The following is a 24,976-nucleotide window of genomic DNA, read 5'->3' on the forward strand; positions in this document are numbered from 1 at the left end:
CACCCACCTGGCTTTTTACACCTCAATTCACTGCAGCTAAAAGAAAAAGCAGGAAAAGCAAATATCTTTTCCTCCTACAGTTAAATCACCTCAGTATCTTCCAAGTATTAAGACAGCTGTTTATTGCTATCTTTTTCCACTCGTGGAAAGTCACAGTTACTTTCAGAACCAGGAAGGGTAACTGGCAAAATACTACTTTCCATTTGCAAGCTGCACTGAAGCAAGACCTGGGGATGGAGCTTCCCAACTGAAATAAAAGGCAAGCAAAAAACAGTCTTAAAGAGCATCTGCCTACAAACCAAGGAGGGAAAGGGACACGGGGCTGTCTGTGTGTCCAACTGCAGCGAGGAGCAGTGAGACCGAAGCTCAGCGGGAGCCTCAGCACTTACAGGGACTGAAGCAGCGTTTGTGCGCAGCCCTTTGATGTGGGAGGCAGGAGCACCCCAGGAGCTCCGACAATGCCTAAAGAAACCTTTTAATGGGCTTCAACTGCCGTGAGTGCTCTGGGAGATCAATTACCCACAGGAGCAGGATCTGCCGGGAAGTGCCGAGCTCTTCAACAGACTTGGGAATTTTGTCACACTGCAAAATGTCTCCCACGACCGCCGTGGTTCAGAACCAGTCGGCTCTAGAATGCACATTTCTCTAATTTTATTTATCTTTAAGCCCAGTAGTCCTCCAGCTATGCAATGTCAGATGCTATGCAATGTTCAAATCTTGGACGTGTCAAAGAACAGTTACAATTTCTAAAGTCCTGCTTCCAGACTGCCCAGGGAGGCTGAGTTCAGCCACAACTCCCCAAAATCTTTTCTCCATAACAACTTCCACAATACTCACAGTATACAGCCTTCTTCACTTACACTGAAGTTGCACAGCCCTTCAGAGCCAGGAAAGAATTTACTTGGATTAACAGAATATGCTTATTCTAAAAAACTAAACAGCACGAAGCCAAAGTTAAATATATTTAGGCATTTCAGAGGCACCAAAGAAGGTGTTGTGGTTGCTTAAGACACGTATGTGTATCAAAACACAGTCTCAGCTGGAATTGAAATGAAGTTCTGCACCAGACTGCAGCTCTGATGGCGAAATAAGGTTTGACAGATCTCCAGTTAACAGCCACAGTCTCTCCCTTCTCCTATTTAAAGTTAAAATCCACTGAAGTTCAAGCTTCCACAGAAGGATACCAGCAGGAACTTGCCTTATGTGGAAAAAGGAATTAATCCTATGGGGTAACTGTATCTCCTTTGGTCAACCTTGCCACTGCAACAGTGATTTCAACAGGAATGAGTTTCTCCAGGGAACATGAAGATTCAAGTCTGGATTTCCTACCTGCTCACTTAAATCAAGGTCTTTATAGCTGATCAGTTTTTAACAAGAAGAGATATTACTGCAATACCCTATTTTATACTAATGACCTTTAGAAAAGGACAACAAATTAGTAATGCAAGAGAGTAACAAGCAACCTTTGCTTGCAGTCTGGAATGGCTGCAGGAATGTAGCTGCCTGCACACGGACACTTGTGTCCTGTCAGCTCTTGGGGGACCATCCAGAACACACTGCCCCCAAAATCTGCTTTAGTGTGGACTCATTCAAGTCAGGCAAACCCTAATTTAAAAACCTCTCTCACTTCTTTTCCCCTAAAGGAACTCATTCCTTTTGGTAGATACAACAAGCCCTGGGAAGGAAAATAATAGTACAAAGAACATAAGTAGTCATTTAAGTGTTTTATCCTTTAGAGGACATTCACTCCTTCCCTGTGTGACTCAAAACAAACCTAATTTACTAAGAAAGAGTTGATTGTAATTAAGAGATAAATCATCATTTTAAAGAAACAAAGATTTGGGCTCTTCAGCAAGTTACCCAAACAGATCACATCCCTCCCACAGGCATTGCAGAAGTCAGAGCAGTTCACAGCTCCCTCTGCTACTGATGCATTGGGGAAGGCAATTTTCATTTTAAATATGGTTTAATCCCAGATAGTAAAAAAATACGTATGCCAGGAAACTGCAGTTATCCACGTCAATTTTGTTTTGCAGCCGAATCATTATCAGCCAGCAAGACTTAACCTTCCTTTAGAGAAATATAAAGATTTATTATAACCATCCTTACAGTAAATTCAGCATGTCCCCTTCTGATTGCATTTTATGAAGACATAAAAGAACATGTGCATGTTAGTCCATGAGCCTGAAGACATGAAAACAGCACAAGTCACATTTGTAACACTACAATTCTTACCTGTGACTTGCAGATCTCAAGGTTCAATTTAATGCACAGAAGTAGCACTTCACAGTAAAAATTAAGATTAGTTAAATTAGTCTATTTTTGGTCTCTATAATTCCATCTGAAGCATCCTCTAGTAACAAGCTTAATATCAAAACCAAGTCTGTATTTACTGAACATGAACCCAGAGAAGTCTGTTTAAACCCATGAGGGTAAAACATTCAAGGTGCATCTGCTGAGAGTCAAAAAGTAAATCAGGTAAGTTTGGGCAAAAAAACCCCATAGATACAACATCAATTAGGAGCAATAAGGTTTAATTTGGGGTTTGGGTCCTGGTTTACTACTTTTCTCACGATGAAATTAAATGGCAAACCCCCCCTGCTCTCAGCTGACCTCGGTTCATGGTGACAGTGTATGGACACAACTCAGACTCTGTTTGCTCAGGTCCTCAAGGACCTCCTTAAACATCTTAGGAGGTGCCTCCTCTGGTCAAAATCCAAACCAAGAAAGGGCAGGAATTTCTTTCCTTCCCATAACTCTCCAAGCTGCCTGCAGTAAAGTTGGTGAGGACTGAACTCCACAGAACGCTTTCCTTCTGGCAGAGACTCACATTCAACACCAGGGTTCTGTCACAGAAACAAGATTTAACATCCAATTACAAACCAAGCAGAAATTATCTGTGCCCCTTGAAGTCCAAATGGGAAAGTACAAAGAACCAAGATGGATACATGTGCAAAAAACCCAGACCATTTGGGTTGAGTGGGACAACTGCACAGCAGTGAGCCCACCCCCCTGCACAGCTCCTTTAGATCAAGTTGTTTAAAGACTCATTCAGCCCACGTCTGAGGATCACCAGGCATATTCTTTCTAGACAACCTGTTCCAATATGAAAGTTGGAATCTGAAATCAAGTTCAGAAAAATACTCGAAGGCAAAGGAAGCAAATTCCTCTGAGCAAAACTAAGGAACAATAAGGATAAGAACAATGTTCAGAATGCTGAAGTCCGCCTCGCTTCTATTGCAAGCCTTTATTTCAAGAGGTTATGCAGCTGGTGTAACACAAATCTACATGTGAACACAAATCTAGAAGCAAATGCTCAGAGCTGAGATGAAAAAGCATCTGTAATTTAGATAAATGACAGCTCGCTGTAGGAACAGCCTCAGCATTCAGGTCTTGTATTTCAGAAAGAGCCTGCACACAGTTTTGCTCATTTAGATTCAAATGCCACAAAACAGCCCAACTCCTGGATGAAAGATTACATCTTTATGCAGGAAGGCTTCCTTGGCAAGCTTAGGGGAGTCTGTCAACCAAGAACAAGGATCCAAGGTATGTCTGTTTATTCAAGTACCACATCTGTGTCATGAACTCGGAGATGTGACACCTCTGCAGCGAGTTCAGCTGACAGAACTGTTCCCAAAGCCTTCTCTGATGGTGAGGCCTCCAGAATAAAAATACCATCAGGAACCAAAGAATACAGGAGCCAAACTTCTGTGTTCAGCCTGAACAACTTGAAGCTTGAACTGAAGAATTCTCTTTCCAGCTGCCATTACCTCGGGTGCTGAAAACAGATTCCCCAAGGTGGGACAGGTAGGGCACAGTTACCTGGTTTGGTGTTTTACTACTTCAGTTCCTGGTATTTTCCTCAGGAAGTCAGAGCACTGGTGTGTGAGTGCTGCTGGAGGGGAAGAGGTCCCTGCCAGGCTGCAGTGCCTGGGTGATGGATTTGTGGGCTAGGCTGTTCCATGTAGTTGCACAATAAGTCAACGAGGGAGGTGAAGCTGAAAGCCCCGAGTCTTAATGACCCAGCAGGTATTTTCAATGCTCATGCCATGGAAATCAACCTGTAATTGCAGCTTCAAGTGGTCACACATAAAAAGCAGGAGTGAAGAGTTACACATTAGGAAATGCAAACACCGTGATCAGCTGTGAAGCTTTAGCTCAGCTTCTCTTGGCATATGTATGATCCCTAACTACCTTCTCCATCCTTTCCTTCCCATGAACCCCCACCCTCACCCAGTGAACTTGGGTGGGACAACATTCCCTGAACACAGAACTTTCACTACAGTCATTTCCCTTAACCCTGTAGTCAGTGTGGAGTTCTGAGCCCAGTCAATCCTCTCGGCACTGCTCATTTCACAGCACCCCTTCTGCTGAGGATCCACAGTGCTCTCCAGAGCTCTCACACTGCCCCACATGTTAAGTGCCAGTAATGGATTTTTAAAAGGCTGGAAAACTAAGAGTTCAAGGCATCAGAATGATCCTTCTAGTTTTGGTACCCAGAACAAACGTCCCAAGTCCAGTTTTTCAAATACTCCCAATGTTTATAGGATTCTGCTCTGTGCCTGGAAACTCTACTAGCCGGGGGTCTGAGCTGCAGAGATGAGCACCCAGGCCTGGAGTTGTGTACTCAGCACCAAACCCAGAACTCTCCACACACCTGGAAAGGTTCCCAGTAACTTCCCAGCCAGGACCACAATCCACAGCCGGGCAAGGACACACCTGGTTCTCCAGGATGGCACTGACCTGACTCACCAGACCACCACCTACAGCTTCTTCCCAGATAAAGCCACCTCACCCAGTGCTTCCACAAGTACCAGGTAATTTAAGATCTTATTGGGCCACCTGGAAATTCTGGATTTCTTCAGATGTCCAAGGCTACTGCAGCCTCTGCTTAAAGTGATTTCAGTCATTACCTGTGGGGATGAATTACTGATGTCAGCACAGTCACAGCTACACTCAAGAGATCAGACAGATTGTTGGGCATCTGAATATCCAATCATCATTCCTCCCACAAACAGCTTAATCTTTATTTATATTAGTTTATTGCCTCAATTGCACAGCACAGACAAACCTCTTTGGGAAGGAGACAAACTCCTGGGGAGCCTTCAGAACAGACCAGCACTCCCAGTCGGAGCAGCAGCTTCATCAGACACAGCCACATGCACCAGGGAGCCCCAGTCAGCAAGGACTCACATTAGAGGAAAAGAGTCAATACACCCAATTCCCACAAAATAAATCATAGAATCATAGAATCAACCAGATTGGAAAAGACCTCTGAGATTATCAAGTCCAACCCTTGATCCAACACCACCGTGTCACCCAGCCCATGGCACTGATGCCACATCCAGTCTCACCTTAAACACCTCCAGGGACGGGGACTCCACCCCCTCCCTGGGCAGCCCATTCCAATGGCTGAGCACCCTCTGGAAAAACTTTCTTCCCAATATCCAACCTAAACCTCCCCTGGCAGAGTTTAAGGCCGCACCCTCTTGTCCTACTGCTGGTTCCTGGGAGAAGAGCCTGACCCCCACCCAGCTCCCCCCTCCTGTCAGGGAGTTGCAGAGAGTGAGGAGGTCTCCCCTGAGCCTCCTCTTCTCCAGGCTGAGCCCCCCCAGCTCCCTCAGCCTCTCCTCACAGCACTTGTGCTCCAGTCCCTTCCCCAGCCTTGTTGCTCTTCTCTGGACCTGCTCCAGCCCCTCCTTGTCCTTCCTGAGCTGGGGGCCCAGAACAGGACACAGCACTCCAGGGGTGGCCTCACCAGCGCTGAGTCCAGGGGCAGAGTCACTGCCCTGCTCCTGCTGCCACACTCTTCCTGATACAATTCCCTCCTTTAAAAAGCCCTAAAGCCAGAGGTAGAGTTGTCCAGTTTTATTGGTCCTGAACATCCTGTCAGTGAAAAATCCCTCACCAACTGATGCAATCCCTCCCCTCTTTGAAGCTCCCTTGAGGAGCAGCACATGGCACTTAAGCTGAGGGGAAAGAGTCCCCGACACGGACACTTGAGGGAGATTCAAATTTTACACAAGCTCAAGCTACATTAACACTCAAACTGGAAACCCAGCAAGGCTCAACAGGCTCTTGTACCAAAAGTTTTATATGGATCAGGAGCAGCTGTCCTTCCTTCACCAGGCTGCTTTTCCCTCCCTTTTATTGTTGCAGATCCTTCATTTATTTGTTGGGTTCCCTGCTGTGCTGGGCTGGACACCACCTGAACACAGCCCTTCAATCAGGAGCAGGCTCCACACTGAGGATGACCTTCAGCTGGCTCTGGGCACTAGTTATTTCTCCAGCACCTTTAGAAGCAGGCTATTTTCCTTAACCATTGAAGAAAAGCCATTAAATTAGTTTTTAAGTCAGTGTGTGTAATACAGCACAGGCCACCTGCCCCTCAGTGAGGCCCCCCTGCCAGGCTTTGTCTGCCATAGCTTTAACTCTTATTTAACTTATCAAAAGGATGTCAGAAGGCTTATACAAGTTCACCTCTAATGTACTCGTTATCCTCTTAGGAGCCACTGAATGAAATGTGAGTTAATGAATAACACAGTAGGAATTATTTCATTATCCCCACGGTGAGAGGGAGCCATCTAATTCTTGGATATGATGTCAGACTTGAGAACCAGCCAGTGGTACTTACTGAGCCTTCCAGTGCTCACTCAACTGCTACAGTAGTGGTGTTCCCAGAGAAAGGCTGCACTGCCAGAACGTGCAGCAAAGCTGCTCCTCAGCAGCCTTGGGAGGAATTAAAGCAGCAGGAGGGAGCAACTGGAGCCTGTCATTCTGCTTCCACACAAGGGAGAGGTTTTTAGCAGCACACTTTTACTGTCCAGGCCTTGCACAGGTATGGAAATCAAGGCAGTGAGAGCATGTCAGCTCTTCACATTTTCCCTCTTGCCTTACATCCACTTCCCCAGTGTCAACCCCACTTCCAAGTTACCACTTGTCTCTGGTACTAAGTCAAGCTGTCTATTAAACTCCATCAGAAACCCAGGACACTTGAAGGGAAGTCTGAAGCAAGGTACAGATCCTTCATCAGTCATTGGCAATCCCATTTTCTGGCATTCAAGGCCACTTCACTTCCACTTAGTTACACTAAGGCTTCTCACTGGAGAACCTGATGTCTTATGGCAGAAGATGTTCACAGGAAAAACACCCATCTCCTGCCAGTACAGGAGGACAACTCCAAGAAAGAACAAGTCCTCCTTCAGGTCATCAGGACATTTGCCTGCAATAACAACCAGCTTTATATTGCCTGAAGAGTTTGTATGTTTAAAGAACTAATTCTGCCAAGGAGACCAGGTGGCTTAAGAAGGTGTTCAGAGCTGGTGATTCACTGATTTCCCAACCATCCTCTCTGCTATCAGGACAGCTATGCTGGGCAGTGCCCTTCAGATAGTTTGGCTCTTAGGACATGTGTCCCTTCCTGTCCAAAACACCCTAAACTCCCTTCACATTGTGCAGTTGGGAGCAAGAAAGCAGCAGACATTTGAACAGCTCACCCCAATCCATTACAGAGCCTGCAGGTATTACCAGGTGTTCCCCTCTAACTACCTGACTGGTGAGGAATAAACCAGTACACAAGCAACCTAAAAACCTAAGCAAGAGGGAAAACCGGATAGCCTGGGAGACCAAAGCTGGGAGATGGTTCTAGTTTTCCACCTGCATGAGAAGTCCATCTCCCTGACACGTCATATTCAATGTCATACTCAACACAAGCACAAACTGAGGTGTGTTCTCTTTCTAAGGAGTGATTTCCCACACCCTGCAGCCTGCACTCTCTCCTGGACAGCCACACAGCACTGGGGCTGTGTGACACGTCAAAAGCAAAGGGTAATTGTGCCACAGTCCTTATCATGCTGTAAGAAACACTATCTGCAAGCCCAGCACGTGCTGTTCTGTCATTCTCACATGAGTGTGCACATGTAAGTTGTATTCATAGTCCAGGCCTGGCATCACAGTCACTGCCACGACTGCAATGCTGCAGTATATTTAGAATGGCTCTGTTAACTCCTCAGCTCACTTTAATAATGCCATCAAGGCATCCCAGCCTCCAAACCCACTGCTGTCCCATAAGCATTCATCTTCAGTTCTTCAACCATCGCTCAAAACACCAGTATTGAAGATACAATACCCACGATACAATACCCATTAACATACAATAACCCATGCCAGTATCTGTAAAATGGACAGAAAATTCAGTAAGATAAACCAGGAGAAGTTGGCTTTGGAGCAAGTTTGTTATACCAGAAGCTTCTGAACTGGTACAGAACAGGATCTCCCTGCACGTGAAGAGCATCCCTGTGCAGGAATGTCTGAGTCAGTGCCCACTCACCCATGAGCTGATCTGCAGAGCACACAGCAGTGCTTCAGCCTGCACAGCTGGAAATCAGTGCCTAAAAGTAAGCACAACAACACAGAGTGAGGTAAGAAACAAGCTTTGGAGGTGTGATGTCACTTAAGAGGGTAATGGGATCAAACTGGTGAGGCTGTGAGCCCTCATTCTGACTTGTGCAGTGATACTGCTTAAGTTCAACCACGTGCTTCCACTGCCACTGAGTCAGGGCTGTCCTTACACAACACACCCAGGCTCCTCAGAGCTGTCCCGTGGCCCTGCAGAGGCTGGAGCTGCACTCCTGCTCCAGCTGTGCTCGTTAATCAGCCTTTCATGCCAAGAAAACTGCCAAAGCCATCTGCAGCCAAGAGAGATCCATCTCTCCTGGAAGCACCCTCAGTGCCAGGGCCATGCCAGCTGCACACAAAAACTGCCCCAGAGACCTTAAGGAAGATTCTCCTCATCAAAAGCCAGATTCTGTGCCTGATATTTTCCCTTTTTAAAAGTCCTACATTCTATCCCTTAGTGAGCAGTTCTTACCTATTTTGAACACCCACTTCAGGAGACAGACAGATTCTTAATTCAACTGTGTGGTCTGGTGGGAGGACAGGAATATCCAACTGCCCTTAACTCTGCACTTTCCAGCTTAAATACATCCAGACAGACTCACTAGAAGGAAGTAAACAATGTCACCCAGACTGTCTGGGGAAGCAACAGTAACTTAAAAACATAGCTGCACACTGCAGGATGGGGTTCAAACGTGAACAGCAAGAGCTCAGACATTCCCTCTATTAACATGAACAGCTTTTATCCTCAACAGCTGTATGATTCTTCCAACCATGATTCTTCCTCACACCCCAAGATTTTTCCTAGCATTAAGTAGCTGCCTAAGTGAGACTCAGTTATAAAGTCATTTTATCACCACTACTATTCTCTCAAAGCTTAAAAATTAAATCAAGTCCTCCACTACTGGAATTTTCATTACCAGGAAGCTGCAGTAATGCTTATTGCATGATGGTTATTGGTTTGTTCTCCCAACACAATAACTCCATCAGTTCAATGCTTTGAGTTAATTATTATTGCTTAACAGAGGTAAATGCAAACAGAAACCTAAAGAGCATGGAATTAACAGTAGGAAACCAAGCTGAACTACTTCAAGATAAACCAAAGACTTCATGATCACCTGCAAGTATCAGGGAAATTCTCGAACAGCTCTGTGTATAAGAAATTAAAAACCATTCAGAAAACAGCCACAGGAAAATTATACAAGGTAAAGACTCCATCTTTTTCCTGTATCTGGATACTTGGGATTAGCAGTGAAGAAAGGTTTATTATAACAAAATAACTAGAACTTGGATTGCAGTACATCCAGAATATTCTGTCAGATCCTCTCAGCAATAAAGCATAAATAATTATGAATGATTCCCTGGAGAGTCCACCAAAGCTCCAGAGATTCTGTGGAGCTTCTGATCCAAGGTACCTCCAGTGATACCCTTCTCTCACACGACTGGGGAAAGGAGCCACAGCAGCCAGGAGGGGAGGAAGGCAGCAGAGAGCCAGCCTGGCACTGACCTCCTCCACTGAAGGGCCACCAGTTGCCCCGGAAGCTTCAGTGAGTTCCACTGCCAAGGCTGACCTTGGAACTGCTCACACAAGTGCCTGCTGTGAAGCTGCTGCTCCGAGAGCTCCCGCCCAGCCCGAAGCCTGGGAGCCCCGGCAGTGAAGTGGCTGCTCCACAACAATGTGCTCCACTGCAGGAGCACTCACCAGCCACTGAATAGACAATGGAAAGAGCCATTCAAGTGTCAGTCCTCGAGTCCAGCCAGCACAAAGTGCTTTTTGTTTCTGTCTTGGAGATCCTGACGAATCAAAAATAGATTAACTGTGCTGGCAGAGCGGCTTCTCCCTCCCCGACGGATACGTGATCCCAGGGAAGGGACCTGCCAGGGCTCTGCAGTAACTCACCCCGGCACACACAGCCCTGCACATGCTCTGCCCTCCTCGGGACACGCTGGGAGTGAATCCTGCCTTTGAGCATTCCGGTAAACTGACAGGGAGTCACTGCTCACAGGAAATAACCTCACAAATAACAGCTACAGCTCCTAGTTGTGTAGGTAAAGAACATCAATAACAACATTCAGTCTTGTTAGAGCCAGAGGAATCTCTGCCTGAGCACAGTTACCACTGAAGGCTTTATTACCTCCGGGGGAGGCTCTGAAACAGATACATTTGTGTTTTGTACAACATCCATTTAGTCCTGCTAAGTTCTCAGCATTATTTTTTAGTGGCTCAGTGACAAAAACAGTGCTACTGAGTAACTCTCCAGTCTGAAGTTTCAGTGCATTAGTCCTCTCTGCTGGATTAAAAACACAACCACCTTAACATCCACAGATCCAAAAGCCCACTACTCCATAACCCACAAGGAATAAGCACATGTTATCTGTGCAAAACACAGGAGCATTCATCAAGCAACGTATCAAATCTTACCACAAATACTAAACAAACCCCAGCAATCCAACTGTTTCAGTTAACAACTAATAAAAGCTCTGAGAAAAAGGAAAGCATCTGCTCCCACTTCCTACATAAATCTCAAGCAACACCACAGATACAGAACAGCTTCAGGAGGGATAATCTGAAGCTGGCAGTGGTAGATCCCCTTTCAGCATTTAGGGTTGCCTGTGCCAGCAGGTCAGCCCAAGATCCCGGTGCCATAAGCGATGGAGCCCCAGGATCCACGGAGCAGCCCTGCTGCTCTGCACCCTTCCAGCCCTGCTGCTCTGCACCCTTCCAGCCCTGCTGCTCTGCACCCTTCCAGCCCTGCTGCTCTGCACCCTTCCAGCCCTGCTGCTCTGCACCCTTCCCAGGCTACATCCTCTGCCCAGTGAAGGGAAACCAGCAACCTCAGCACAGGGACCATTTACCTACAGAAACACAATAAAGCCCTGCAGAAACACGTGTTAAATGCTTTACTTGCAGCAACCCTGGTCTAGAAGGGTTAAAAATCCCCTCCAGAGCATCATTCTGAAAACAGCACTAAGACTGCACCTTAACCCTGGAGGAAGCAAAGGCTGACACAACACTAACAGAGCTAAAGGTGAGGATTTCTACCTCAAATCTGCCTGCAAGGAACATTGTCACTTGTGACAAGGAGTTAAAGGACTGGAAGGAAGAGAAAGAACAACATTTGAGTTGTGATGAACTTAACTCACCAGCTCAGTAAGAGCAGCATTTCTGTGAAAGGTTTACATCAAGCTATCTCAAAATACTAAAAAAGGATATAATTCAAGCCTGCTGTTCAACACCAAACAAATCTGCTACTTCTCCATTTGAAAATTCAGTGAGGCTTCGAAGTAGGACAAGCCTAAGCAGACAAACCAGAAGACTTATTCCTTACTTCAGAATTGAAGCTTTCAAACCCTTCCATCCAACCTACTTCATCCAGCACTTCATTTTTAAGATATTCCAGCATATGTTATTCACCCAGTCTACTTTAGATGAGACATTAGTAAGGACTTTTCCCCATTCCTCCCCAAAAGAAAGCCTGTAAAACTGACAGAGACAACGTAAAACACATCACTTCAAGATAAGGTTGAAATTAAGGCCCTAATCTCACAAGTATTTCCAGAATTTCACAGGCAAAAACTCACCTGCAGACCAGCTCTAAATCCTAATTTAACAGTTCCACACTGTAAATAAGCAAAGTTGAAGAATGAGAAAGGTGTAGCAAGACAGGCACAGCTGCTTGCTCTCTACAGGTCACATTTACTTCTTTCTGCTAAGGGAAAAACCTCCCTACCCAGTGAGTGACACACACCTTGGTATTCAAATAGCTGAGATCTAGAGATGTGGGGCAGAGGTGACCAGGCAGGAGTTAACTCTTCAAACAAATGCAGGTTTTAACTGGATAAATTCCTACCCTATACTTAGAGTTTAAAGGTTACAAAAAGCTCAGTGTTGGAGGAACAGATCAGCACCAGGCAGCAAGTTTTTTATAACATGGCAAAGACGCTCTGAATTCCATGTAGAGGCTGAGCTGTCACTCACCCAGCTTGATCTATGGATTCCCAGCTCCACAGAAAGGTTCACACTTTCTCTTTCACATTCTGACATGCAATAAGCTGCCAATGTGTCATTTAACCTCTGAGTTAAAATGTTATTTAAAAACAACCAAAGTAACCAAGTCCTGATGTTCTGAGGGGTCACAGGTGGAGCAGCTCCTCGGGAGTCACCTGACAAGCAGCAGATTCTTCAGACAAGTTTCAAGCCATCAAATTTGTTTCAACATGTCCAAACTCTGCTAAGTCACGTCTTTCACCAACACTCACCATGAGGTGACCCAGGGGAGAGCACAGTGACACAACCCAAGTGCTGCTGCAACAAGGTGCTGGTTGGGTTTTCTCTGCAGACGTGAGGGATGCACTGAGTTCTCCCACCACAGCTGATCTTCACTCAGCTGCACAAGCCCTCTCTGAACTGACCCCAGGGTATTCCTTCACCTCTTGCATTTTAATTAGTTACAAATAGTTAAGCAGATCTTAAGAATATCAACACCACACAGGGACCTAAATTTTTCCTCCTAAGTTTTCCAGAGTCAAACAGGAGGCTTGAAACTCTAGGAAACAGGTGCTGCAACACCAGCCTCAAGTTTACTGTCCATCAATTCATGGAAGCTTAAAAGCTGACCTTTTGCAAGCAGCAAAAACCCAGCTGGCTACACCTGCAACTGCACCACAAATGTGCTTCAGAGCAACATCTCCAGACTCCTGAAAAATCAAATAAACCAGCAATAAAACCACCAAGACTCACCACCCCACCTGAACAGGCTGGAGTGTTCTCTGCACCTGCAGAAGTGGGTATCATATTCCAAACCCAGCCTGGAAATTCAGACTAGCTCTAGGAATTCTTTAATTGTCTTGGCAAGAGGCAGCATAGAAACTGGGGAGTTGAAGCACATAAATTAGGTTTTGAGGGTGTTTTGGCACTAAACTGTAAGCTTAACTAGATTCTCCCCAGCCCACCTGCTTACTTCTAATATGGTAAATATTGCACAAAAACCTTCAGTCCTTTCTCGTCCTTTTCATGACACAAGTCACTCCAGACCAGCTTCTTTGGCTTGCTTTAACTTAGCACTCCTTGCTTTTGGTAAGTGAAGTCACTTCAGCTCAATAACAAATGTTACTAGACCTGTAACGTATTTATAGAAAAATCATTTCTTAACTGTACATGACTTGGTCTGCTGGGATTGACACATGGTAGAAAGGATTTATGATGAGACTGAAAACTGAATTTTGTTGGAAGAATCAGAAAAAATAAATACAGTGGTTAGAAATACTTAGAAATTCAAAAGTGAAAAGGCAAATTGAGCCATGTTGCAATTTTGAGGCTCTTGAAATATGTTCAAGTCCATGAGGTTTAGCCCTGCTGTGTCTCTACTCTGAATACCAAACAATTTGGGTCCAGGAGCATGAAGTCTGCTGGAAGCAGGAAAGGATCTCTGCATCCAGCATGGGCAGCAGGTAATCCCTGTCTTTGTGAGAGCCGTGGTCCAGCCTGGGGCAGCTGTACAGTTTAAAAAGCTGGACAATAACTCGAAATACTAATGTTTAGAAAAATAAGCTACAGGGCACAGCAGCACGGAACTCACTCCTCAGGGAGCTGCCAACTGTTTCCTGCCCGAGCCCAGCAAATCAAGTTGTCTTATGCAAGAGGAAAAGTCTTCATACCTGAGAGCTGAGTGGGACCCGGCGGGCTCGGGCATGAGGCAACAGCCCCATTAACTGCAATAGGGCTGTGCTCTGGGTGTGACCCTCAGAGCAGGGGAGCTCCTCGGCTGGGGCCTGACACAAACAGCCCAGCCAAGAACTAGGTTTCAAAAGGAAAGCAAGAAATAGCTCTTATTGTCTTTGGTAGAACCATCTTATACTTGTCAAGCCAAGCGAAACCCTTTGTCCCCAGCTGCCCAGGCTGACTCCTCCAGGGGAGCACCACACCCACCCAGCTGAGGTGTCAGCAGTGGCAGGGATGGACCCAGCCACGCTCCACAGGTGAGCAGAGTATCGAGCCGGTTTCAAGATTGCTTCCTGCTCCCAGCTGATTACAACAGTCGGCTTGGCATTGCTTGTTTTCCCCTCAAAGAATTCACAGAATCAGCTAGGTTGGAAAAGACTTCTGAGATCATCAAGTCCAACCTTCGACCCAACACCTCCTTGAATCACTACAGAGCTGCCACCCTCAGCCCCTGCCGCTGCTCGGTGATCCCCAGCCTTCCCAGAGCTCCCAGAAGAAGTGCCTGTGCAATGCAAACCCTGCAGAGGAGCTGGAATGCCCTGACAATGGAAAGCCAGACAGCTCTCCAACCAACCTGCCAGTCAACACCTGAGAAGGAAAAGATAATTTGCCTGGAGTAACGAGCTAAGTACAGAGCCACCACGACTACAGCGCCCCAGTCACCTCTGTGGCTCTGCAGGTGAGACACCTGGGCAGGCAGCAGCTCCCAGAAAGCAACACTGACCTTGAGCTTAAGGGACCAAATTCTGCAAAAGCAGCACCAAGAGTCAAGACTCAATCCTGTAACTCCCTGGAGTCTTCTCACCATCCTCTTCACTGCCATATTTCGGCACTCCAGGGAATCCTGTTCTATTTTAGCACCCCCCTTGCCCAGTGCTGTCCCCAGGCCCGTGGTTAGCAGCCACCCTCATCAAGTGCCAGCACTCATCCTGTCATTATAAGCCAAAATTCCAGTTTGACGTGTGGAAGGCATTTTGGTTCCAGCTCCTAAAGCCTGCAGAACTGAAAGGGGGAAAAGCAACACAACAGTAACCAGGCACAGTGGTACCATGATGCAACTATACCAGGAGTTACTACTTTTAGAAGTTCACTGTTAATGAATACTTATTATTCTTTTACTTTAATAAGGGTTTATGAGCATTACTTATACAGCTATAACCCCACTGGTGTCCCATCTGGTCACAGATTGTGAAAGAAGGACCCTCAATGAGCTGTACCACCAGTTTTCCTGCAAGGAAGTTTCCCTACAAATCCCCTACTACATGGTCTGAGCACTGTAGGTGTATTGGACATACAGGTGCAGTGTCAGTATGTTGAAGCTGCAGTCCTTTTTATAATGAACTTGGAGTTTTAGAGCAGGTATCTGGGCTCCTTCCTTCCTTCCAGCTCAACTGACCACACGGTTTTGCCAGCACTAAATATTCAACACTTGGATCTCCAAAACCGAAAATTTCCATGTGGCTTCTCCCTGCAGTCCCAATTTACTCCTCTGTTCCGTACAGGGATGCTCTGCAGCAGGGAAGTACACTAACCAAACACCTCCAAATCATGTGATACTCATGCTTGAGTCTGAAGGGATTAAGAGATTCCAGCCCAAAGTAAAAGAAAACAAGCAAGCTATTGTATTCTGCATTAGAACACAACTATGCCTTGACCATAATCCATTAGCCAAACCTACAAGGAAAGCTGAGCAGACCTCAAAATATTTACCCTTCTTCCATCTTCCTCTTTTTTCCTCAGAGAGTTCAGATTTTCCCAAAGTGCAAAAAGGTGCATTCTTTTGGAAGTTACTCAAAGAAAGGTTCACTGAACATAGACAAAGATGATAATTTAATCATAATGGGTATCCAACCAGAATATAATGCCCTGTTCACAGCAAATTCCTGCTACCAGCAGTGAGAGAAAATTAAGAATCTGAATTCTCAAACGTACTCATGGCTAGTATGTTCATCAATCAGCACACAATTAAGCATTCCTGTTCCCTAATTGTAAAGATGAACACTTATTTGATAAGGATTAGTCATTAATTTGATGAAAAGCTTATCCACTCTTAAAAAAACCCATGCACAGTGTTTAGATGGAAAGGAAAGGTCTGCAGGCAGAGGCAGTAAACTTGTGAGTTTACATTAAGTACACTTCACTTGCTTTCAGCTTCCATTTATTAAAGGAAAATAATCAAAAAACCTAGAAATGCAATCTGCTTAGACATTTTAGCCAGGTTTCGTGGATCAAAAGTTCAATAGTGCCTACATTACACTGACTATTTGTTCTCAGAACTGGAAACAAAAAGGAAATTAAGAAAATTCAAATACAATGAAATCAAAGCTATGAGGTCAAAACAACTAGAGTGTTTTTGCTCTGGTCAGACCATGGCAACCAGGCAGCACAGTGGAGAGAGATGTCCTCACGTCACTTTGCAAGCAAAGCTGCTCTGTGATACGGCAGGTGAGTTTTCTTCTGACTGCCTCTCATTTTGGCTCTTCTGTTCTTTGCCAGGAGACAGACAAGTATTTGAAAAGCCTGAACTGAGGGACCCACAGAACAGTAAAAGTCAGCTTTGATAAGAGCAGTTTTAGTTAGAGAGACACCAAAGGCTGGAGGCGAGAAAACTGAGAACAGTTTCCAGCTGCAGCAAATGCAGCACCAGGTCTGAAAAGGTCTCAAAGCAAACAGCACCATCCCAACCAGCACAACTCCCAGCCTCTCATTTCCCTCTGGTTTAAGTTTCAGTGACAGCAATTACACTCTGGCAGATAGCAGGGAATAACCAGAGCCTTCCCATGTACACATTAAGGCCAATTACGGCTACAAGAGATGGAATCACAGCCCCAGCTCACTGCCTGTCCTCATCTGCTCGCAGGGAGAACAGGCAGAGTCAGGCTGTTGGGTCCCTCCTAACTAGCAGGTAGGATATTCCATGGAAATGCCCTCCACCAATTCCAAACCCAGAAATTCCAAGGAAACCTTCCACCAATGCCAGACCTAGAGGCAGCCACTTCCATGAGCAGCTTTGGACTTTAACTCGTTTTGAAAAGACACGGTGACAGCGTAAGAGCGATAGGACAGTTTGACACTGGATCAGCTGTTACACTGGATCATTCTGAGGTCTCCTGCACAAAACTGAGGCTTCACTTCAAAAGTACTGAAAGTTACCTCACCCATCTAACACCTACTGTAAGATGTTGAAGGTATTAAGACTCCACAGTCATAAGCAGTTCCACTAGTACAGCAGTTCAAACAAATGGTTCTTAACCTCTGTGTGCTCACTACTTCTTTACCTCAGCCTTCCGTTTCACTCAGCTCCTCAATGCTTTCAACTACAACTTCCAGCAACTAAATAACCAAAATCAATATTCTAGTAGTCTACCCTTGACCAATGCTGTGCTAAACTCCACATGACAGAAAGACTCGAGGGAAGATCTGGTTTTCCATCTGTTTTCTGAAATCTTGCCACCAGCTATAGGGAAACCCCCAAAAATAAGAATCCTACTTGCCCAGAAGAGTCAAGGAGAATCCTCAGTGGAAGTGAGGAGTCACACTCACAGGGCCTGGGACTGTGTGATGCACAGGAGCCCTCCATGAAAGGCTGCTCTCAGGGTGAGCTGGGAGAGGCCCTGCAGCGAGCCCTGCCTGTGCTCCGCTCTCCAAGGGCACTCAGGAGCCAACCCCGTGCATCTTGTCTTCACAGACTCATGTCAACCCACACAGACAGCATTTCTGGCCTCTCCCCTCTCAGGTGCCGGGGAGCAGCTTCCCGCAGGCACTTCCACAAGTGGAGAAAGCAGCACTGGAGAAAACAAGTCTCATTCTGTCACGAGTCTGCCCTTTCCTGGTTGATAGAAGAGTCAAAACCTTCTTTTAAAGGCACAGGGAAAGAGAAACTATTTTTATTTCTTCCTGAAGCTCCGTCCTCCCAGGTAACACCACAGAATTAATGCTTTGATTATAGCCCTAGTTTCCAGTTCCAAAGTTGGAGAAGCAAATGAGGCCCACAAAAGGGCAACACAAAACTGTTCTAACAGTGTTTCTATAAATAATGTCTATACCAGTGCACAAATCTCTGGTATTGGAAAGAAAAACTACAAAGACTTAATTATGGCAATGCAGCAGCCTTCCTCCACAAATTCAACCTCCAGTGCATTACTTCCCCCCATACTGCCTATATGTTCTAAAAACTAAACCTTCAGAGTACCAGAACAATCCAAAATACTTAGAGACTATTAGACTTGTATACACAAAAGACTTCATCACACAGACAGGCACCCTAGAGATCTATTTCATGCTACTTTGCTTTCAGAAATCTCAGTTAAAGAAAGATTCAAGCCATTTTCACTGGTTTTCCCTGATGAAAATCTTTCTTAAAATTGGGTAAGAAGAACCATAAATGAGAGGTTTTGGTAGAATTCTTAGCCATGGGGATAATGTAAAGCATGAGAGAAGCACATACAGGTAGTAAGTTACTTTAACAACATCGTTACCTTGAAAAGTAGGAAGCTGAGATTATAGTGAAAAAAGTCCTTTTTGATTCTTTTTTCCAGGAAAGGTTAAACCTGACAGGTTAGACCTGGCACATCTGCTAGAGACAGTCCCAGTAAAGAACACCTTCAGTTCTGAAATCAAAGCAAGACGATGTCACTCTGCAGACGATGCGAGACTGACTGGACTAGACTGGAATGGAGGGAGCACAGAACATACAGTGAGACCCACACACACAACAGCAAGGAAGAAGACACCTAAATATCGAAGAAAAACAGAGCACAGGTCTTTCCTACACGGATATTCACTGCCTTCTAGGCCACGTGCTGGAAGTTCCAAGCCTCCCTTGCTGTCCAGCCTGGGAAGTTCAAACATTTGGACATTCCCTGTTCCAGCTGCCCCTGTAAAGAACACACCCCAGTCAGGGTGGTGGTCTGTTCTGGCTGCCTGTCCTAAAGCCCAGCTCTTCCCCAGCAGCCAGGGGCTAACACCAACTTTCAGATTTCCTTCTTGCTTCAAGCCAATTCCATAGGCGACAGGACAACTTGCCAAGCTAAGCCCAGTCCAGCACCAGTTCTAACACTCCACCAGACACACAACAGCTAAAATCGTGAAGCTGAGCACTGCCACGCTGTTTGCACGCTGCACAACAACCTGATGAGCCACCAAAGCCAGTAAAAGCCTTAGCTGGATCAGCATCTCAGGTGAAAGCTGTGCAGAGCAAACCCAGCTCCATTTCCATCGAGGTTACTCAGTCCATCACAATGGAGGCTGAAAGCAGCGGGATGTGCTGAGCAAGGCAAAGGACAACTCGCTTTACTTGTCACCTACGGTGCTTCTCCAAGCCTTGCTTTCTTTGATGTTCTGTCCTCTTTCAACAGCAGCCTGCAAAGTTATATTCTGAAGTATTTACAGTTCAGTATTTTTGGTTAAATTTCTCTAAAAAAGGAGTTTAATGCTGCTTAAAATCCATTAGCATGTGTTATTGAGGACACATTTCATTACTGGCATGACTGGTGATGTACAACAGCCTGCCCAAGAGCCACTGCTGCTTTACAGCTTTTCACTGCATTCCCAGTCAAGAGGAAAAATAAAATCAAGTTCCACTGGAGCTTGTTCAAAGTATTCACTTTTCAGAAGTGGCAATACTTCAATACAGCAGCTTGTACAATTTAGTTGCAGTATTGCTGAACAAGGGCCATCCAGCTTCAAGTTTTTTGAAATCCAACTCTCCCAAGGAAGAGCAAGAGCCCCTTATTCAGGCAGTTCTTTCAGAGTCTGGGGGTTTTTTCTCCCCTTCTCAGAGTTCCACCACCTCCATGACAACTATTTCAATGTCATTAGCTGCCTCACACACAAATTCCAGAAAAACTTCCAGATGGATCTTTCCATAGTTACCTTATTACGATTTTTAGCGTTAACACCCATAAGGGGTTAATAAGGACCCATAAGGTCTGTTGTTCCACCCATGAGGGGGAACAAAACCTCTGAAATACCCAGTTGCCCCCAGTAAGCCCTAGAGAGCACACTTCCAGTTACCAGCTTAACCTGCAGCCACATCCAGGTGTCAAACCAACTGCTGCTTTCCCAGCTTCACATTAAGACTCCAAGTTTCAGGAGATGAACCAAAGCTAGGAGTCAGCAATCGTATTTTAAGTGAAGCCTTTACAAACACTGCTTTTTGCTGGACATCAGTGACTCCAGAAGCAGCTTCCCCATGTCAGTGAACATTCTAGAAAGCTGCCTGTTTGCCCTGCCCCCCAGCTCACTTCGCACGGCTCCGCAGGTCCAAGCCTCACCTCCAGGTGCACGTTGGCACTGGCTGGAGGAGAGCAGAGCACCTCTGGCTCAGAACAGCACAACCTGACACCTCAGAACAGGCTAAAGGTGAGAGATACCACTGCTTGCAACAAGATCACACACATTTCTTCCCTGCTGCTACTCCCTGTAGCTCTGAGCAGCAGGGACAGACTCGAGGCTTCCTTACGGGATGAAACATTACCCCTGGAATCACTACAGCCAGCTGGGGTTCACCTCCCTCACACCACCACCAGAAACTACTAATCAGATGAGGGGAAGAACAGGTCAGGGCTACTCATGCTCCAGTTCACCATTAGATTTCTAAGGCATCGAGTCCATCCTGTCAGAGCTTCTCAGCTGCTCCCCCCAAAGCAAGGGCAGAGTTCTGGCTGTTCTGCAGAAAAATACACTCTGAATAAGGACAGTTCACACCAAAGGAGGCTGTGGTTGGTGACCTCTGCCCATCCCACAAGCAGCTGACACATATGCAAGTCGATGCACCAGTCTGGACACAGCAGCCCTGCCCTGTCCAAGGGAGAAGCTGTTAAAGCACCAGGAGCTGAGCCCTCGGTAAAAAGTCAGCATTTCAAATTCCGGAATTACCACCAGCTCCACTTTGAGGTCTTCCATGAAAGCCACTCAGTAAGCCTGAAATTTTGAAGCATTATGCAGAAAGAAATAGTTGTCTTTTAACAATCCAGTTAATTCACAGGATCACAGCACGAATTGAGCGCTGGGCACATTCCTGAAGTTCTCCTGACAGCACTGGGAAGTTACGGCACCGATATCTAGAAGGGGGGGCGGAATCACAAGTCAGGAAGCTCATTTCTCAGAGTTTCAAACCCATATGGGATCTAACAGGCAGCTCTTTACACCACCAGCAACCCAGGCTAGAGACAAATGCAGAACAGTTGCACCTCCTGGCTCAGACATTTCAGCACCTAAAAGGTTATTTTGAAGGAAACGTGACATTACTTTGACTCAGGCAGCGAAAGATACTATGAAACAAGTGCATGGTGAAGTATCTGGACGTCTCATTCTAGTTCACAGCATTTGATAAGCTCTAATGCACTATTTGGAGTCACGTGCTCTGGAAGGCACCACCAATACCAAGTAGAAGAGTCCTATCTCCTTATATCCAGTTACACTTCCCAGTAGGAAGCCATCAGGGCAGGAACAGCCATCACAGCCTTTTGATCTCTGCAGGTGAAGAGATCTTGAACTCTGTGCTGGTTGCTAACCCAGCTCCTCCGAGTCACTCCATGGAGACAGTTCCTCTTCCTTGCTACAGCAGACTTGCCCGTTACTCCAGCAGCCCAACGATCCCCCTCTCCTTAAGTTACTCCTTTTTTCCAGGTTAATTGCCAGCAAAGCACTGCACAGCCCTGTTCCTCCTACTCCTGAAAGCTGACAACATACTTCTCTCCACCATCCTGGGCTGCACGTAGGTGGATTGAGATCTGAGATAAAATATTGTATCCTCTATTTCAGAAGCCTGGGCATGCTCCATTTCTGTCTCCTCCAGCTGCAGATGGCTGTTTTTATGTAAAAAATAAATAAAACACAATGAGAGCTTATCAAGCTGACCTACTCCACCTCCGTGGTATCATTAGTGGGTTGCATGGCAGGTTACTTAAGCAGGTTAACAGTGATATTTTAATAATTGCTAGTGCAGTTAATGTAATGAATATTAACAGCATCCTAGATAGGCACCTACAGCACTGCCAGCAAGAGAACTCAGCTTGGCCCTCTATATATCACTCCTATAAAGTGAAGTAGGACAAGAGCACCTTTTAGTGCAATCACTCAAAAAACAACATGCTTTGGTCAACACCACCGTTTGCACCCCTTTGTCCCCTCCCCAAGCCCCAAAGCAGGCACAGAAGCACTTGTCACTGAAGCATTCTAGACCCGCCTTCACTTATCTGCACAAAGTTTCAACACTTACAGCTCAGTATTTCCTGTGCTAGGAAAGAAAGCACCACTTCTATCTCCCAAACCACAGCGATCAGTAACAGCTGAAGCAAAGCAGGTATCAGATGTCAGCCTCCTCCCCCCCAGTTCACAAGCGCTCCTTCATAAAAACTCCTTCACCTCCATCAAAAAAGTTCATTTTCAAATACCACGTGCTTTAGTAACAGACAAAAGGCAGCTCAGCTCTTTATCTACAGCTCAGAGCATGACAGGTACTACAAGAAACCTGTCATAGCTCCCTCCGTCACGCTCTGTCCCTTCCCAGTGGACTCACCAAGGAATCTAAACGTGCCTTTATATTCACCAGAAAGCCAAGCTGCACCGCCACACTCAGCACTACCTGACATGATTCACTAGAGAAGCTCCTTTCTTCCAACAGAAAGCCTCATTGACACGGCTACATCACACAACCAACCAAACAGGTGAAGCACACAGGAAAGCGCCTGTAACACTTGAAGCCTGCAAGAGTTACAAGCTCACACCCAACCTTCCCCCAGCGAGGGAAGTGTGCACGGAAAGGAAAGAAATCAATTTCCTGTGCAGAGATGTGAAGAAACACCAGGTCTCATCTGCTGATAAAAAAACAACAAGAGCGGGAACAACTTCAACGCATACATTTAAGCTCCATATCGGGGGGCAAAGCACTTACCAAGGAAGGGCAACATCTGCTCAGATCCCAGGGAAAGAACAGGACTGTTAAGAGGAACAGGGGGAAGAGGCGCAATTAAAGCCGCAAGACCATGTCAATAAAAAGCCTTAACAAGCCCCAGGTATAAAAGGCACGGGAATTCGGCCCCGGCACAAGGGCAGCCGAGCGGAGCTGACACACGGCGGCCCGAGGAGCCGGGCAGGGGCCGGCGGTTGCCAACGGCACGGGGCGATCGCGGCGGGCTCGCGGGGAGCGGCCACCCCGGGGAGACCGGCCACCCCCGGCCACCTCCGGGGAAACCGGCCACCCCCGGCCACCCCCAAGGGAACCGGCCACCCCCGGGCACCTCCGCGGGCCGGGCACGGGAGCGGCGGCGCCGGGCGAGGCCCAGCGGGCAGCCCGCTGCCCGGCCCCGCCGCCCGAGCCCCGCAGAGAACGGCACGGCCGGGCACAGGAGGCCGCCGAGCCGCCTCCTGCCGCTGCCCCCGGCCGGGCCGAGCGGAGCGGGGCTGAGGGCGCCGTGGCGGCCCCGCACCCGCGGCCGAGGGGGCGTGTGCGGCCCTCAGTGACAGCGCGGCCGCGCTCCGCCAGGCCCTGCGCCGGGCCGGCCCTCCCCTCCGCGGGACAGCGGGCACGCCGGCGGGTCCTTACCGCGGGGCAGGGCATGGCGCGGAGCCCCCGCCCGTCCGGGGCGCGGCGTCCTGCCGGGGCCGGGGTCGCTGCGGGCTCGGGGCCGCCGCCGCCTCACGGGCACAACAACATGGCGGCCGCGCGGCCTCCTCCCGCCTCAGCCCGGCCCCCGCGGGGAGGGGCCCCCGCGCCGCTCCCGCCCCCGGCCGTGAGGGAGCGGGGGGGCGGGAATCCGCTGAGCGAGCGGGAATCGGGAATCGTGGAACGGCGGAGTCACAGACCCACAGAACGATGGAATCTCGGGATGATAGAATCATAGAATCATGGAACCACAGAACTACGGAATCACTGAATCGGGAAATTACGGAATCACAGAAATACAGAATCGTGGAATCGCAGAGTTGCAGAATCACGGAATTGTAGAATCAAAGACCCACAGAATTATAGAATCACAGAATTATGGAATCGTAGAATCACAGAATTAGGGAATCATAGAATCAGGAAATTGCAGAATCACAGAATCACGAAACTACAGAATCACAGATTCAGCAAGGTCAAAGGAGACCCTTAAGATCATCCAATCCAACCCTCGCCCTCAGCACCACCAACGTAACCCCTCAACCAGATCACCCAGCGCCAGACCCAAACACCTCTTAAACAATTCCATGCGTGCTGACTCCACCACCTCCCGGCAGCCCATTCCAATGTCTGACCACCCAAATGGTGAAAACACTTTTCTGACATGCAGTGTCACAGCCCCTCCCGGCTGAGCGCTCCCCGTGCCCTCAGAAGGGGCCACAGAGATGATTAAAGGACTGGAGCATCCCCCTTATGAGGAGAGACTGCAGGAGCTGGGCCTCGTTAGTCCGGAGAAGACTGAGAGGGGATCTCATCAACGCATATAAATATCTCCAAGGGGTGTCCAGAGGATGGTGCCAGACTCTTTTCCTTGGAGCTGAGTGACAAGATGAGGAGCAATGGCCATAAACTGAAACACAAGAAGTTCCACCTCAACATGGGAAGACCTTCTTTCCGTGGAGGGTGGCAGAGCTGCCCAGGGAGGTTGTGGATTCTCCTTCTCTACAGACATTCCAAACCCACCCAGACACATTCCTGTGTCACCTGCTCCAGGTCACCATGCCTCGGCAGGGGGTTGGACTGGGTGGTATCTGGAAGTCCTTTCCAACACTAACAGTACTGTGATTCTGTTATTCTGTGAATCTGTGAAGCTGACTCACCCCTTACTCGTTATCCCCCTACAGGAGTCTGTAAACACCAGCACTGACTGGGTGTCCCAGAGCCCCTCTGAGGTGGGAGGTGTGAGCCATGGG

The 24,976-nt window shown here is 47.2% G+C and overlaps 1 protein-coding gene across 9 annotated transcripts in view; it reads right to left on the reverse strand.

Moving 5' to 3' along the window:
- The window catches only part of MTMR3 (myotubularin related protein 3), a 79,827-nt gene extending 55,850 nt beyond the window's left edge, over window positions 1-23,977 (reverse strand). For 7 of the 9 annotated variants that reach the window (XM_064674591.1, XM_064674590.1, XM_064674586.1 and 4 more), the window contains exons 1-3: window positions 23,667-23,977; window positions 23,016-23,059; window positions 8,330-8,390 (exon numbers count right to left, since the gene is read on the reverse strand). In XM_064674591.1, the coding sequence (XP_064530661.1) occupies window positions 8,330-8,390; window positions 23,016-23,059; window positions 23,667-23,962 (401 nt within the window). In that variant the 5' untranslated portion in view covers window positions 23,963-23,977. The remainder of the gene's footprint in view (window positions 1-8,329; window positions 8,391-23,015; window positions 23,060-23,666) is intronic. The other 2 variants (XM_064674594.1, XM_064674589.1) reach the window with 2 other exon arrangements.
- Window positions 23,978-24,976: the final 999 nt, after the last annotated feature.

The sequence above is a fragment of the Pseudopipra pipra genome, chromosome 18 (genome assembly GCF_036250125.1).
Source record: "Pseudopipra pipra isolate bDixPip1 chromosome 18, bDixPip1.hap1, whole genome shotgun sequence".
Classification (NCBI taxonomy): Eukaryota; Metazoa; Chordata; class Aves; order Passeriformes; family Pipridae; genus Pseudopipra; species Pseudopipra pipra.